The 17,391-nt window shown below is 35.5% G+C and overlaps 1 protein-coding gene across 1 annotated transcript; it reads left to right on the forward strand.

Moving 5' to 3' along the window:
• Positions 1–453: 453 nt before the first annotated feature.
• Positions 454–16,835, forward strand: LOC149840811 (Sterile alpha motif (SAM) domain-containing protein). The gene is made up of 2 exons (XM_090003359.1): positions 454–571; positions 15,479–16,835. The coding sequence occupies exon 2, from the start codon at positions 15,554–15,556 to the stop codon at positions 16,499–16,501; it is 948 nt and encodes a 315-aa protein (XP_089859485.1). The 5' UTR covers positions 454–571; positions 15,479–15,553; the 3' UTR covers positions 16,502–16,835.
• Positions 16,836–17,391: the final 556 nt, after the last annotated feature.

Raw genomic sequence — 17,391 nt, forward strand, 5'->3', positions numbered from 1 at the left:
ACCTACCAAGCCTACCCACTAAAAAATATTTTATCAGATTTTTGGTGTTTTTTTTTTAATTCTTACGTGTGTTCAGCATGATTGATTTACCAGAATACTGGGAGTTCTGACCATTTATGAAAATTGCAGACCGTTGATTTTTGAAACCTTATAAACACCTATGCATCGGAATCAAATGCTTCAAGAACTGATTCCTAAAAAAACAAGCGCATAAATCACATCTCTAAAGTCAGAAATTCAAAGAAAGGCTGAAAATCTGATAAAATGTTTGTGAGTGGGTGGGTTTTCATTCCCATATGAGAAGTCAAAACCTAATGATTGAGAAATACCCCAAACCTACCCACTAAGCTGGACTGTCCGATCATTTTTTGATCGGACGGTCCATAATGATTTTATAAAAATTAAGAAACAATACCCATTCACGACTGCAGCCCTCTCTCTCTCTCCCCGCCTCCCTCTCTCCCTCCGGCGACGACAGCTCTCACTCTCCCGCCGGCGACGGCCTTGAACCAGTTACCGGCAATCGGTGGTTTCCGGCGTCTCCTCCTCCTGGGCGTCTTTTTCTTAACAGGTTCTCTCTCTTGCTGAAAAAAGGCCCAGGCCCCTTTCCGATGACCTCTTCCTCCTCTGTAGAAGCCATGACTTCTCTGTCTAGTCAGAATAAGGGCCAGCCCCTTCTTCAACCTCTTTTCTGTCTGGTCGGAGTAGGGGGCCCTTTGCCGGCCACCACCTGTGGCTGGAATAGGTGCCCTATGCCTTTTGGGTATAAGAATTCTTCTTTAGTTCTGTTTAATGTGATGATATTGAAATGAAGGTCTTGCTTGATCAACTAGAATTTGTGTCATACGAATCGTGGGAGTCTAATTTGGGTTCTGTTACTCATACTCCTTTCCGTCCCTCTGCACGGGCCATCATCACCAGTCAAAGTAGTTGATCAAGGTGATGGTCCTGTTTCTGCATTCATAATATTTAGGAATCGTAACAGTTAGCACCTTCATTTTGTTTTTTGATGGGATGTTATGCTTGTGCTTGCTTTTACCGCATTTCCTCCTTCACCTTGAAGCGTTTTCTTAGCACTTCTTTTCTCTTTGATATGATTGTCTGGGTTACCTGTGACAATAATATCATCAACATAAACAAAAACAATCAAATATCCTTTACTTTTATGACCAAAAAAAGAGTGCTCTAGAGGAGACCTGTAGAACCCATGCTTCTGTATCTCCAAAGAAAAGCTTTCAAACCATGAACGAGATGCTTGATTTCACCCATATATGTCTCTCTTCAATTTGCATACATACTGATTCAGGTCATTTTCACTCTATCCCCGCGGTTGTTTCATATAAACTTCCTCTTTAACATCCCGTGCAAGAACACATTCTTGACATAAAGTTGGCTTAGTGCCCAGCCATGATCAACTGCAAGGAACAATATAATTCATATGGTTCCCATCTTCACCATTGGACTAAAAGTTTCTTCATAGTTTATTCCATGTTCTTGAGTAAGGCCTTTTGCTACTAATAGGGTTTTATATCTTTCAATGCAACCATCAAGTTTATACTTGATTTCATAAACCTACTTTGATCTTACCACAATTTTATCTGGAGGCATTTGTTAACTTGTACATGTATATGTATATATATGTATGTATTGTCACCCATACATATTTGTTTCATATTGTACATAAATACATATATATGTATATACTGATGTAATAGGTAAATACCCTCTAGGAGTATTTTTGTCATTTTACTTGTGTAATAGTACTGTTCATTAGGAATAGTTTTTCTCTTATTTATTTTTTTCTCTTTTTATTTAATGCCTTTTTTGTAAAGAGCATGGGCTCTATGGTCAAAAGACCATAGAGTTGTTGGGGGCTCCCCAACGACTCTATTGGAAGCTCTCCAATAAAGCCCCATGCTCTCTCTTTGTGTATGTATAGGGCTTGAACCCTTCTCTTGTAAGTAATGCTTTTCTTAAGCATTTATGCTCAATAAAGATGAATATTTTTTATACTTTGTGTTTTTCTATTTAGTTCCTTAATGTTTTATATGCACTTAGTGCTTGTGTTGTTGGCCCCTGTTGGCTATTGTTTTGTCCTATAGTAGACTTGTGCTTGTGCACATTGTGATTGTAATCTTACAAGTCCTTAGTTGCATTGGTTTGTGCTTATGCACTTTTGTGATCGTGATCTTGTAAAGCCCTTGGTGGCATTGTTTTTGTATTTTCCGCTATTTCATTACATGGTATCAGAGCCAAGAGTTTCTTCTTGGCATTTTGCTTCTTTTAGGTCTTGGGATTCTTTGGTTCGAGTTTGTGCTTCGTGAAAGATTCATGATCGTTGTGTGACTTGGATTCAAGGAAAAACTAGACCCGGTATGTATCTTATAAAAGGATTAAAGGATTAAGGCCCCCATTTGTTCTTACTGCTTTTTCTTAAGCATTTTAACATTAATAAAGATCCTTTTTTTTTTATGTTTTTGTATTGTCCCTTTGCGGACTTTAGTTGTTCTTTGTACTCTTTGTATGCCCTTAGAGTCTTTTTTCGCTTGTTTGATTACATGGTATTAGAGCCTTGGGATCTTGGAGTGTGTTGATTCGAGTTTGTGATTAAAGAAGCCTTGGTAATCTTAAATTGAAGGAGTGCGGGCAACAAGTTTGCTTGGAGGAGGATTGTGATTGTGGACTCTCTTGTTTTGGAAAGCTCACCATCAACACTCTTCTCCATCTATTTTCTCTCTTTTCTCTCTTCCCCACCTATTCTCTTCTACTATCTTCTCTTTTTCTCTATAAGATGGGTGGAAAAAAAACCATGAGGTTAGTCTCATTCAAACTCAATGATTCTAAGTTTCTAACTATCTAATGTGGGTCATCGCCATGGAAAACCATCTTAGGGGGCGTTTGCATGTCAGGGAAGAGGAAGTCGTGGCACCTCTTCCGCGAAAACGGAATCAGACTCCCCCCCCCCCCGGAATGCTTTTAGCAGAAAAGGGGGGACCAGTGTGCTTTTTGGCATGCCCGTCGAGGTAAATCCACGCTCCCACATTTCTCTCAAAAATTTGGGCAATGCGGAAATGCATGCCCGTCGATGTGTTTCTACGAAAAATGCCCATTTTCCGTGATAGGCAAACACGTAGTAAAAGTAAAAAAACTTTGGGGGTATGTAAGTAGATATGCATGTGAGCCACAACTCATAGTTACAAAAAAAGATAGAGAACAAATCAAAGCCCTTGACGATGAAGAAAGAGAAAAAGCTTTAAAAGAATTTCATGTTAAAGTGGAAGATTGGGAGGCCAAAAACCCTCAAATCCTATCTTGGTTCCTAAATAGCATGAAACTTAAGATAGCCGCCAATATTATTAAATTTAAGAAAGCTTGTGATGCTTGGGTCTTTTTAAAGAATATGTTCGTGCAAAAAGACTTGGCTAGGCAATATTTCCTTCAAGAGACAGTTTGAACAACAAGACAAGGCGATAAGAGTGTGAGAGATTACTTTGGAACTCTCTCCTCTTTGGGATGAGTTGGCCGTGTTTGAGCCTTAATGGAAAGGACCTGGTATCGAAATGAGGCTAAAACAATTGAAAAAGGAACAACTACGTTTCTATTTAGGCTAAGGGCTGAGTTTGAGCAAGTTAGATCCTCTATTTTGCATAGGACCGTAACTACATCACTTAGAGATGTTCTTGCCGAGGTATACCAAGCTGAAACTCGACTTGGGTTAACAAAAGAAGTAAGAAAGTTCTTGTTGTGTCAAGACTCGTCAATTATGTTTAGAATTATAGACCTCGTTTTGAAAGAAATAACTATGGGAGGAATAACTATGATGGAGGGGGGAAGATAATTTCATTTTTGTAATGAACCCGGACATATCAAACTGGATTGTCCCAAGCTCAAGAAGAAAGTGGCAATTGTTGAAGAATCATCCAAAAAGGGTGAAGAAGTTCATAAGGAAACTTTAAGTATACCATCAACCAATTAATAAAAGCATTTCAACAATTCCTTAAAACATCCTCCACTCATACTTTCAGTGTCGTGTCTCAACATCCTCTCACGGTATGTTTTCTTGGATACTTGATTTTGGGGCCTCCTTTCATATAACTCTTCTTGAATCTCACTTATCCTAATGCACTGAACCTTTTTATAATTATTATGTTTCTACCCCCAATGGAACAAATTTAGAAATTAAAAACATTGAAATTTTTAAAAATATTTTAAAAGATTTTCAAGTTCCCAAAGTTAAAGTTGTTCCAAAATTAAATTTAAATTTATTTTCAGTATCTCAAATTTCGGATCATGGAAATGAGGTTTCTTTCTCATCTAAAAATGTTGGGTGCAGGATTGCTAGTCAGGGAAGCTGATTGGGGAAGGACATAGGAGGAGAGATCTTTACTACATGGACTTTCTTCATATTCTCAAATAATCTTTTTATAATTTTGCTAAGGAAAAAAATGTTGATTTATGGTACAAATGATTAGGCCATCCAAACATATCTAAGTTATCGCTTTTTCTTTTTTTGAAAACATCTTGTATCGAAAGAGAATTCATATGTAATGATTGTATTCTTGGAAAATGAAATCCATTCCATTCGAGCCTAGAACTTTTTTCTCTCAAAAACGTTTTGAACTTGTGCATTCAGATGTGTGGGGACCGACTAAAGTCATATCAAAAGGAGGATTCTCTCATTATGTTGTGTTTATTGATGACTATACTAGATATACTTGGATTTATTTTCTTAGGCAAAAATCCGAAGTCTTCTCATATTTTAAAGAATTTCACAAAATTATACAAAATCAATTTCAAACCAATATTGTTACTTTTTTATCAGACTGAGGGGGTCAATACTTATCTAATGAGTTTAAAAACTATTTAAAAGAAAGTGACATTCTACATCAAAGAGCTTGTCCAAATACTCCGCAACAAAATGGTTTGGCCGAACGAAACATCGTCATATTATTGAAACAACACGAACTTTACTCATTTTAAAGATTGTTTCGAAAAAGTTTTGGGCTGAATGATCACTTAGCGCAGTATATCTTATCAATCGGATGCCCTCATCTTCTTTGCAAAATATATCTCCGATTGAAAAACTTTACCAAACCACTCCAGATTTAAGTAAAGAGTTTTTGAATGTAAATGTTTTGTATTCATTGAAAAGAGATATAAATTATCTTATAAAGCTATTAAGTGTGTTTTTCTTGGGTACGGAGAAAATAAAAAAAGATATAAATGTTATGATTTAAAAAATGACATTATATATTTCAAACAACGTGAATTTTCTTGAAAAAGAAAATGGTTTTAATATAGATAAGCCTAAGGATGATTCCAATTATTCCTTTTTATTTGATTTGTTACCTAAGAAAGGTAGTGATAGTAATGAATTAAAAAATTATCATTATGGAATCATACATATTGATGATTCTAGTGACTCCTTTAATAGAGAAATTATGAATCATGAGATTCAAACTTATTCTAGAAGAACTGGTGAGGATCCTCCATGTGCACTTGATAGGTATTTACAAAACCAACCATATGAAGAATCTAGTATTAGAAAATCCAATAGGACCTCGAGAGCTCCAAATAGGTTTGTTTCTTATGAATCCTTTTCACCTAGACATAGAACATGTCTTATGTCCATTCATTCTTTTTATGAACCTTCAACTTATAAAGATGCTAAAGACTATAAAAAATGGGTAGATGTTATAAACCTAGAGTTAAGAGCTCTAGAGAAAACTAAAACATGGGAAATTCAATCATTACCCAAAGAGAAAAAGATTATTGGATATAGATGGGTTTATAAGGTTAAGATAAAAGGAGATGAATCTTTAGAAATATTTAAGGCTAGACTAGTGGCGAAAGGATGTGCTCAAGAATATGGAATTGATCATGAGGAAACCTTTGCACCTGTAGCACGTATGACTAGCGTAAGAACCCTTGTTGCCTTGGCATTTATTATAAGGTTGGCCTATCTACCAACTAGATGTCAACAATGCTTTTTTGAATGGGGACCTAAATGAGGAAGTGTACATGAATCCTCCTCTCGATCTTGAGATCGAGAGAGGAAAAAATCTTCATTTGAGAAAAGCTTTGTATGGGCTCAAGCAAACCCCCAAAGCTTGGTACAATAGATTTAGTAATGTTATATTAAATTTGGGTTATAAGACGCGTTATACTGACACTGCTCTTTTTGTCAAAGATACAAGTGATGACATTGTTATTCTGTTATTATATGTGAATGATACGATTATTACAGGAAGTGACAAGAAGGGAGTGAACGAAGTTAAAATGTTTCTTAAAATGCATTTTGATATGTTTGGCCTTAGTTTCTTAAGATATTTCTTAGGTATAAAAGTGGCTTACTCCCTAATGAGATATATTTTATCCCAAATGAAGTTGGCTGCAGATATCATTGTCAAATTAGGAATCTCTAACGATAAGAAAGTTATTGCGTCGGAAGTTATCAATGCAAAACTAAGATTGGAAGATGGGATGCTTCTTGAAGATCCAACTCCATACCAGTAATTGATTGGATCCCTGACCTACTTGGCTATTACGAGACCAAGTATTGCTCATGCAGTGCATTCAGTCAGTCAGTTTCAGCATGCACCAACTACAATGCATATGAGTGTCATTTTTGAAAATTGTCAGATATATCAAAAATTTTATATCCAAAAGAATTTTTTATCCCCATCTTCTTATTTAAATTTAATTGCTTATACTAATGCAGATTGAGGAGGAAACCCTAATGATACAGTCTCAATTACTAGTTTTTGTATTTTTCTAGGAGGCTCTCTTATATCTTGGAGGTGCAAGAACCAATAGAATATCTTGTTATCATCAACAAAAACTGAATATCGAGCTATGACAACTACAACCTTGAAGATTATTTGGTTGAGAAGTTTTCTCAAGGATATGGGCGTTGTCATCTTTGGTCCTTCAAAGATGTGTTGCGACAATAAAAGTATTATATATTGCAAGCAACCACACCTTCCACAAACATACCAAGCATACAAAGATGGACTATCACTATGCCATAGAAGAATACTTAAGAGGGATAGTTGAGTTGCCTTGTGTTACTTTTGAATGTCAGTTGACCGATTTCTTTATTAAGGCCTTGCCTTCACCTTATTTATTTTCTCTTGGCAAACTTTTGGTAATCACATTGTAAGTTTGAGGGAGGATGTTAAAATATATTAGATATATTGATATATATATATATATGTGTATTATGCATGTATATGTATATATATTATATATATTTAATTGTTTTTTTGTTGTAATAAGTTTTTCACATGTTGGGGCATTTTAGTCATTTTACTATGTAATAAGTACTGGCCATTAGGGTTAGACTTGTCTTTTTTGTTTTTCTTTGTTATTTGTCACAAGGACTTTTTGGTCATTCTCCATATAGTCATTGGGATCTCCCCAACAGCTATATTTATAGCCGTTGGGATTGGTGACCCATGTAGCCTATATAAAGGGGTTAAAGCCTGTTAGAAAGTGACTTGGAATACATTGGGTTCAATAATGAACCCATACTTATGCACGTGAAGTGCAAATATACCCATTAAAGGGAAACAACATAAGCACATAATGTGCTAACACATAAAACCCATAAAAAGGGAAAAATATGACATAAAGTCATAAGTTGCATATCATTGAAGAATAATGGAGAAGGGGTAAAAACCTCATTACAATGGAGCATAAGCTCCCTCAAGGATACAAAAATACAAAGGGGAGAGCCCCTATTTATAAGCATAAGAAGGAGCCACAAAGGGGGCTCCCAAGAGAGTCGTTGGGAGCCCCCAACGGTCACATATGTGACCGCTCCCCAACGACTCTTTGGGGAGCCTCCCTATGTGGCGCAAAAGCCAAAAAATAAAAAAGGGAAAAAGAAGAAAAATAAAGAAGAAAAATAAAAATAAAAATAAAAATAAAAATTACAAGCATTATTCCAAAATGGAATATGCGTAAAACAGGAATTTACAGAAATACCCTTTTGGGTGAAATAAAGTATATATATTTATATTCATATATATAGATATATATATATAGATATATATAAACATATATATATGTATATATATCTATATATATATGAATATAAATATATACGAGATTACAAATGTCGATAATACACATATTTTAACATCCCCCCTCAAACTTTGCGGGAAAAAACCCGAAAGTTTGGAAAAACATTTCTTCAAAACAGAGGGAAGTCTTGAAACAAAGTCCAATTCTTCAAAAAATCTTTAAGGAAAAAACTCCATCTTCATGACAGTTGAGCTAGGTCTTCAAATCCAATTCACCATCGATCGAATCCATGATGTACCTAATGTTCCACATCTTAGCGATCCTGTAGAAAAACAACAAAGAAACAAGTAAAACATATCTTTGCACTTTTACTCAAATGGAACATTTCTAACTAGCATAATTATGGATGACACATGTTAGAAGTTATGCAAATTATGTAGAAATGACACCAAAGTTTCAAAATCATACATCATGTTAAAACAAAATGAGCGGAAGCAAATTATGCAGAAATAAATTGCAAGAATGCATAATGCATTCATAAGGTCCAATATTGGACAAATATAACCCCATAATGGGGAATAACAAACTGGTCCACTAAGGGACACCACAATAAGCCTACGAAGAGGCATGATATACAAAAACATTATTGCATGAGGGCCCAAAAAGGCCATAAAGAGCATATGCATATACTTATCATGAAATGAATTAATACTCAAAGAACTCATTAATGAACATGCTTCAAACATGTAATGAAGTGCCAAACAAGAGAAATAAAGTCTCCAAGCATACTTTAGGCAAAATAAACCCAAGAGTTCACAAGGTTTTAAAATCATTTATGAAAGACATACTTAATACACATTTTGCATATAAGGGTGGCAAAAACCATAAGCACTTAATATATAGATTAAATGCTAAGAAATCAACTTGACATGCTTATCAAAAATATGATTTGCTTGAAAAACACAAGTCATGAATGAAATTTTGCAAATTTCAACAATAGTTTATCCATTACAAACATCTTCCTCATTAGTCCTCCAAAACTCATAAATCAAGTGTATAAGCTACTAGATCAAGAATATAAAGCCATTAAAGGCCAAAGACACACACAAAGGTGTGTAAAAGAACCTCTTGTCTACATATAATAATACTTGAAATAAGTGTATCTACGACAAGAACAAGAGAATACATGTCAACATGGACTAAAAAGTATCTCTTGTCTACGTAAAAAATACACTTAAAACCAAGTATGTTCAGCTACTAGAACAAGAGTAATAAGTCAACCATGGGCTAAAACATAATACATCTCTTGTCTACATATGATAGCACTTGAAATGAGTGAAATAAGCCAACCATGGGCATACATCTTAAGCGACTAGAACAAGGACACAAACGCCAACATAGGCTAAAAATCACACACCATGGTGTGAATCAACGTGCCTTGTCTACATATAAAAACACTCAAGACAAGTGTGTTCAGCTACTAGACCAAGAGAGCAAAAGCCAACAAAGGGCTAAAAACACACGAAGGTGTAATAAAATTCTTGTCTACATATGAGAGTTAAGAAATTTTAAGCAAGTATGGGTTCATATGAGAGTTAAGAAATTTTAAGCAAAGATCATTACTTTAGCAAGAAATCATATATATAATTTTAAAAATTAACTTATAGGTCAATCATGAAATAGTTATGTAAGAATTATAAATCTCACATAATTGAAGGTAATTTTAAAAAAAAAACATAAATTGCTATTATATGCGATGAGTAGTTCGATAAACACAAATTATATATTTGAACAACAAACGAGTTCACCAAATTTGAGGGAGATAATTTTAAAATATACGAGCACACGAAATGTGAAAAGACATAATTCAACTATCATAACCATTAAACGAACAAACTATATGCAAAAAACATATTTTCAAATGCATAATATTTTAAGAAAAGGGATACATACCGAATAACTTCAAAGCAAAAAGGAAGAGCAATGAATACTTCACCATTTCTTGAGCGACATGCTTTTCGTTGCACCAAAGGACAACCCCATCGTGACCTCGCTCTGATACCATGTTAGAAAGTGACTTGGAATACATTGGGTTCAATAATGAACCCATACTTATGCACGTGAAGTGCAAATATACCCATTAAAGGGAAACAACATAAGCACATAATGTGCTAACACATAAAACCCATAAAAAGGGAAAAATATGACATAAAGTCATAAGTTGCATATCATTGAAGAATAATGGAGAAGGGGTAAAAAACCCATTACAATGGAGCATAAGCTCCCTCAAGGATACAAAAATACAAAGGGGAGAGCCCCTATTTATAAGCATAAGAAGGAGCCACAAAGGGGGCTCCCAAGAGAGTCGTTGGGAGCCCCCCGTTGGGGGCTCCCCAACGACTCTTTGGGGAGCCTCCCTATGTGGCGCAAAAGCCAAAAAATAAAAAAGGGAAAAAGAAGAAAAATAAAGAAGAAAAATAAAAATTACAAGCATTATTCCAAAATGGAATATGCGTAAAACAGGAATTTACAGAAATACCCTTTTGGGTGAAATAAAGTATATATATATATATATATATATATATATATATATATATAGATATATATATACATATATATATGTATATATATCTATATATATATGAATATAAATATATACGAGATTACAAATGTCGATAATACACATATTTTAACAAAAGCCCCCATTTGTTCTTAGTGCTTTTTCTTAAGCGTTTTAACATTAATAAAGATCCTATTTTTTTTATGTTTTTATGATTTCCCTTAGTGGCCATTGTATGCACTTGTGTTTTTGTGATTGCCATTGATGGGCTCTTTGTATTGTCCCTTTGTGGACTTAGGTTGTTCTTTGTACTCTTTGTATGCCCTTAGAGGCTTTTTGTGCTTGTTTGATTACGCATATCCCACGAATTTATAAATGTGTGCCACTTTGAAACTTATCTATGTGAACATCATAGATGCAATGAATGATATTTAGGATGTTTTCCAAACAAAGTATAATAGGGAGATTTATAACTTAAAATTCTCTTGGGCAATATGTTTATGACATGCACCACAGAATGAAAAACCTCCATCCAAAGATAAATTGGAACACCGCCAATATGCAACATCACTAAGGTGCGATATTTTTTTTGAAAATATCAAACACTTGACTCTTATGCTTCATGAAATATATCCAGCTATAATAGGGAAAATCATCAATAAAAAAATATAATAATGACTACTAGAAGATGAAGCATTAGGTGTTGGACCTCATATATCAGAATCAACAATCTTAAAAAGTTTTAAAGCTCTTTTATTCCATGAATTAAAAGGAAGAACATGACTTTTTGACAGCTGACAACTAGGACAAATAGCTCCAACATACTCATGACTCAAACTAGACTATGGAATAAGAATCCTCGAAACTAATCTATCAATAAAGCCGTGACTACAATGAGCAAGATGACTATGCCAGACACTTACATTATTCAGTTTAGACATACTAAACAAAATAGATAAACTTCGAGACACTGAATTGAGCTTTGAAATAAAATTAGCAAACTTGGATGATGGATCTTCTCAGAAAATGTACATATTGCCACATCTTTCTCCTTCAACGAACATCCTCTTCGTGCAAAGATCCTTGACATAGACATAGGAAGGAGTAAATACAACACAAGAATTGTTGTTGTCAACTAATTTAGAAATAAAAAAGTTTTTTTTTTATGTTAGGGACATAAAACACATTGAAAAAATTAAGAGAACTAGAATTGGGTAAAGAAATTGACACATTTTCAATATATGTGATGGAATGGCGAGTCTCATCTCCAATTATAACACTATCTTTACTATAACAATGAATCAACTTAAGAAGCTTACAACTACTTGTCCCGCAAGTGCAGCCAACAACTACTTGTCCATAGGCAATTGTCCTTCGTTGCTACTCTGGCCACTAGTCTAACCAACAACTTGATTCTTCACTTGACTCTTGTTTTGTGTTACCACTGGATTGTATCTTGGATCATCTTTAAACCAACAATTGACTTTGACATGGCCTTCTTGCAGATATAACAGATAGGGATGGGTGTCTCCCTTGATTGTTGGCATTAGGAGGCATATTTGGAGTGGGAAGAATACCTCTACCTCCCTGATTATTTCTATAGTCACACCTTCTTTCTCTTCGAAACGATCCTCCTCTCCCTTGTCCCCGAGCCAAATTAATAAGCAAAACTTCCTAGGTATCACCTGAGGAATCAGATTCTGCATCGAGTCCCATCTCATAATTCAACAACTTGGATATCAAATCCTTAAAGGAAGAAGGATCATTAAAATACTATAGAGTGGTAGAGAGGATGTGATGTTCAAAGCCAAGTCCAATAAGAGCTTGTTGAACCTTATCCTTTTCTTGCACCTCATATCTCACCATGGCAAGTTGGTCAATGATGGTTTTTATTTTGTAGGGTATTCTAATATTCTCATTGAACCCTTCTTAAGATTCTAAAACTCTTTCTTCAGGAACATAACCATGGATTTTGAAATTTGGGAGAACCTTTATCAATGTAGTCCAAAGTTTCAAAGTTGTGCAATCATCGGTGATCCCAATAAGAACCTTCTGGGACAGGGTGGAGGTGATGTATGCAACTCTGAAACCATAAATTTTGGTATCTCTGATGTCCAGAACTGACAAGAGAAGAGAAGAAAGACCAAGCAAAGGGTCTTCAAAACTGCACGATTCCCAATAAGGGAAATCATGTAAAGTTCCTCTATTGATATTGATTCTGTTACTCCTTACACAAAGTTACAGAAACACCCTTATTCATCCTGTTGGAGAAAAATCTAAACCTTGAAAATATGCATTTACATTCTCACATTATTATAATGCAAATTACCAGTGAAGTGAAGCTTGAATGAATTGGCTGCCTGTAAGGGCATTGATATGAAGAAGGTGAACACAACTTGAGCAAAGACCGGATCACCAAGGACAAATTTTGGAAGAGTTCAAAGCAGATTCATATCGTTAGGAAACTAAAGGCTTTTTTCTCTGTTGGGAATATCTTTCAGTGGCTGAGCACATTCTAATATGCAGGCCATTCCAATCCAAAACCTGAAAATATGTTTAGCATCTACTTTATCATCTATAGATGCTGAAAAAATAGTACTGATTCCACGTATTTAAGTCCACATTAGGTGGACTTTTACTTTAACTGATAGGAATCAAGCTATGTCACATAGGTGCGGATGCGGCGATGCGGGAGAGTGTATATATATATATATAAAGCAAGCTCCCAATGAAAAAATTTGTTTTTCACCAGAAATAATAAAGAATTCAAAACCTAATTTTGCAATTAAAGCACAATTTCATGCTGGAAAGCCAGAAACCAGTGTTGATCGTGAGACTAAGGACTTTTTGTGAAGAATTTTGAAGCCATCACAATTTCAGATTCGGTTTGGATCTAAGCATTAGAGAATCTAACCTAATTAGGTATTGCTTAATCAGATTTGGATTTATATACATTTAATACAAATGTTCATTCCATTGCAGTTTTCACTTTTTTTATTAATGCATTTAATACAGAAATCCGACTTACTCGGTTCTCCCCATTTAATACAAAAATCCATTCCAATGCAGTTTTCACTTTTTTTATTAATGCATTTATGACATAGCTTTATAAAAAGTATAAAAAACGTAAAATGGCTCAGTTTTTTATAACAAAGCTTTGGAAAAACAGTAAAAGAATGTATATGGCTCAGAGCATTTGATGCACAACGTTTCAAAGCTTGTAGCTGGGACAAAACTTTAGATATTTTTAAATTTCTTGTGTGAAGCATCTTTTCGGGAGTACTGTTGAGCTCCTTTATTTTTTTAATAGACTAAAATGGATTTGGTCAAAGTTGACTGAGTTCATTTTGAACAAAAATAACCTTGAGTGCGGGTTGACCGCACCTAGTGTCACATTGACCACACCGGGTGCTGCACGCGCACCTACACTCGTATCGTGTCGACGCATGTGTGGCGGCCTCTATGCCAAGTCCCTATGACATAGGAATCAAGTTATGTTCTGAAATCCCCTACTTGAGACTGGACAGAGTCTATAATGGATAATCTAATTTGGAATATTGTATTGTTAAGAGGAAGAAGAAAATTGGGAGAGAAGTTTGCACATTTTAACACAATTTATGACAAAAAGATGACATTTTAGCAATTGAAAGATACCCCTAAAACAAGGCATATAAGGGTGTAAAAGGAACAAAGATAGGAATATTCCACACATACCACAAATAAATAAATCCCATGAGTGCCACCCCCTGCATAAGCCGAAGCTTGGCGGCTCCCTGGGGGCGAGGGGTAAGCCTTCGGAGTTTTACGCTGACAGGACATTGACTGTAAGTACGTCTGGCTGAGCTGGCATGATTAGGTCTTTGCGACTGGGGCGGTTTCTCCACGTAAAATATAGAAAAAAGAAAGAAAGACCAAAATATAGCTAAATGACTCCATATACGCGATCTTATACTAACACCTTACGTCAAACTCATGTTGATATAAATGAGTGTGCTAAGGGGGAGATGATGAGGTGAAGAGCCTTTGTCAAGAAGTCAGCTAGCCATAGATTAGCCAAGGCATGTCAACTTGTCAAGGTAAAGAAACCGTCCAAAAAATTCTTCCCAATAAAATGGCAATCCAGTTCAACTTTGTCAGTGTTCCCATGTCACATAGACATAGACATTGATATGACACATGACTTGCATGCATTTAGTAAACAAGGAAGTTATGTGAAACTAGGACTCGTGGACGGAATATATGTTAGAAGACATGATGGTGGCATGTTGTAATTTGTTCTTATACATGCTACTTACTGGAGTTATCTCTGCACTTTTGTGTTACTAATCCATGGCATTCTTCTAGTATTTTATGTTTCAATATATTAAAGAAGTTGAAGACCTTTCACATCCCCCCTTTTTCTTTAGTTTCTGCAGTTTTTAGATATATAACGCCATCATGCATAGTTTTCAGTGGGAATTAATCCTCAAAATTTCTAATCTGTAAAAACTATGTTTTTTATCATAGTTTTTAATGTCGCATAGGGTGACTTTTCCTCTTACGTACATAGAGCGTAAGGTTTTTTCTTTTTCTCATGTGTAGTTTTCAGAATTTTACTCTTTTCTAGGTTGGTCCTTTTTATTTTCCCTTGCAGGTGTAGTTTCGTACTAAACTATCATCACTTGAGCTGATGAGAACTGATCTCTCAAAGAGGATTTTGCTCAACAGTTTCATGATAATCTCATTGCAGCTATCTTGACCTAAAACTGAAGGAATGGTAAAATGTGGCAGTCACCTAGAGATGACCTTGACTTCACCGTGGTTCTCATGGCATTGTAATTCTTGATGAGTCTTCTTTGCTTCTTGAAATAATTTCTGTGTTCTGCTAATTGTGTCATTGGTTTGAAGCAGGTGTGCTTTACGTCTGGAGGCACTAAAATTCTTTACATGAGTTCTTTGTAATGGGCTAATGAATGTGATTGACCAATGAGAAAAACAAAACGCAAGCAACTAAGAAATATAGCTGCAAACAGATATGGTACAACAGCTGAGCTTGTGAATTCTCCAAGAACAGATGTGGATGAAGACAGCTGGGTTATTGTTAAAAAACAGAGGATCAGAATCTTAATTCCTTCCCTACCAGTAACTGTACCAATTCATCATGGACAGTCAAAAGTTAAGCAGGTTCAACTGAGTATTAGAAAGAGGGGTCGACCTAGAATTCGACATAGTTCAGAGGCCGCATCACTTAAGCAAACTGAAACTAACATCTCTTTGCTTGAAAAAGAAACTCAAGGTGGTGGCGAACACAAAAAGGCCTCTGCATCCAAAACTGTAGCTGTTCCACCTAATCCTGCACAAGATGAGCTGCCAATTGTTGTAGAAACACCTAACATTGTTACTGGATCATCTGATGAGTTGATCTCTCAGAGGGAAATAGAACAAGTATCTAATAAGTTGGTCAATCAGAAAGATGTCGAACCAACTTTGCATCCATGTCACCAATCGGAGAATATTTTGTTAGAGGACAACCATGTGGAAACCAGGAATCCTGTCAGTGATTCTCAAGATATTGCTGGAGAATCAGCATCAAAATGTCGGCGTCTTTCAGAAGCTGTGGATTCTACAAGAAGCCCTCAGGAGCATCAAGAAGTCCACTTGTTCAAACCAGTTCAATGCCTTAATGATGCTGTGGTGCAGGATCGAAATATACGGGTTTTAGTTCTTGAACATAAGCTTGAATTGGCTGGTGGGCTGAGCAAGTGGTTGATTTCAAAAGGTTTAGAGAGATTTGTGGAGATGTTTCAGAGAGAAAAAACTGGAAACTTTGAATTGTTGAATTTAACCATGAGAAGGCTTAAAGACATGGGTTTAAATGCTGTTGGACCCAGGAGGAAATTGATACATGCCATTGATTGTCTGACCCAGCCTTAGCATCTTAAGCTAGATTTGATCCTTCTGCCGTGATCTCTGAGATAGCCGACTTCAAGATCTATTTAATTGGAAGACGGGTCCTTTGGCCCCCCGTCTTGCAGAAAGCATTGCTCATGTCAATGTAAAAGGCCTCCTACCAGCATCTGCTATGTTATAGAATCTCTCTCTCTCTCTGAACGATTTGAACTTGGGTTTTCCAATAAACTAATAAGTCTTGCTATGCAATGATGCTCAGGGGCTTTTAACCAAGTTAATTGGTTTTGTGGATTTTCACCAAAATTTTTCTTTGATTTTTTTTCAGTCGCTAGATACTTGCAAGTCGCTAATGGATACCATGCAGAGTTTTTTTTCCCTCGCCCCCTTCTGATAATGGAGGACTTACCTTGACATGAAATATAGTCACATACATACAATTAGAAAGCTTATAATCACAATCAGATCGCTGTGTGATCACATACAAGCGTTGAAGTCGACTATAACATGATGTTTTATCATTTTAAAGCTTCTTTATTTTCATGAATTGTCTCACCCATGATTTTTCGTCATCTTGAAAATTGAATCTTATGTTTAATTGGAGCTGGTTAAGCCTACAAGCTATACACAGCTGTACAATGATATCTAACGTTTGGTAGTTAGATCCATACAAACAGGAAAGTACACCACTGTATGGTATCATGGTTTTATATATAGTTATCAAGGATAAATCTCTCCAATTAGAAAAAAAATCCATCCTTCATCAGATTAAAAAAATATTCATTTCCAATTTCATAAATTTTTTGCACTAAACTAAAATGCAATTTTTTATGGTCAAATTTGGTGCCAGCTTGGACTTTCGAACGGATGACCGAAGAAGGTGATTAGGTCGATTCTTGGCTTGTATTTGACTGCAA

This window comes from Nuphar pumila, chromosome 4 (assembly GCF_984573655.1).
Source record: "Nuphar pumila chromosome 4, dmNupPumi1.hap1.1, whole genome shotgun sequence".
Lineage (NCBI taxonomy): Eukaryota > Viridiplantae > Streptophyta > Magnoliopsida > Nymphaeales > Nymphaeaceae > Nuphar > Nuphar pumila.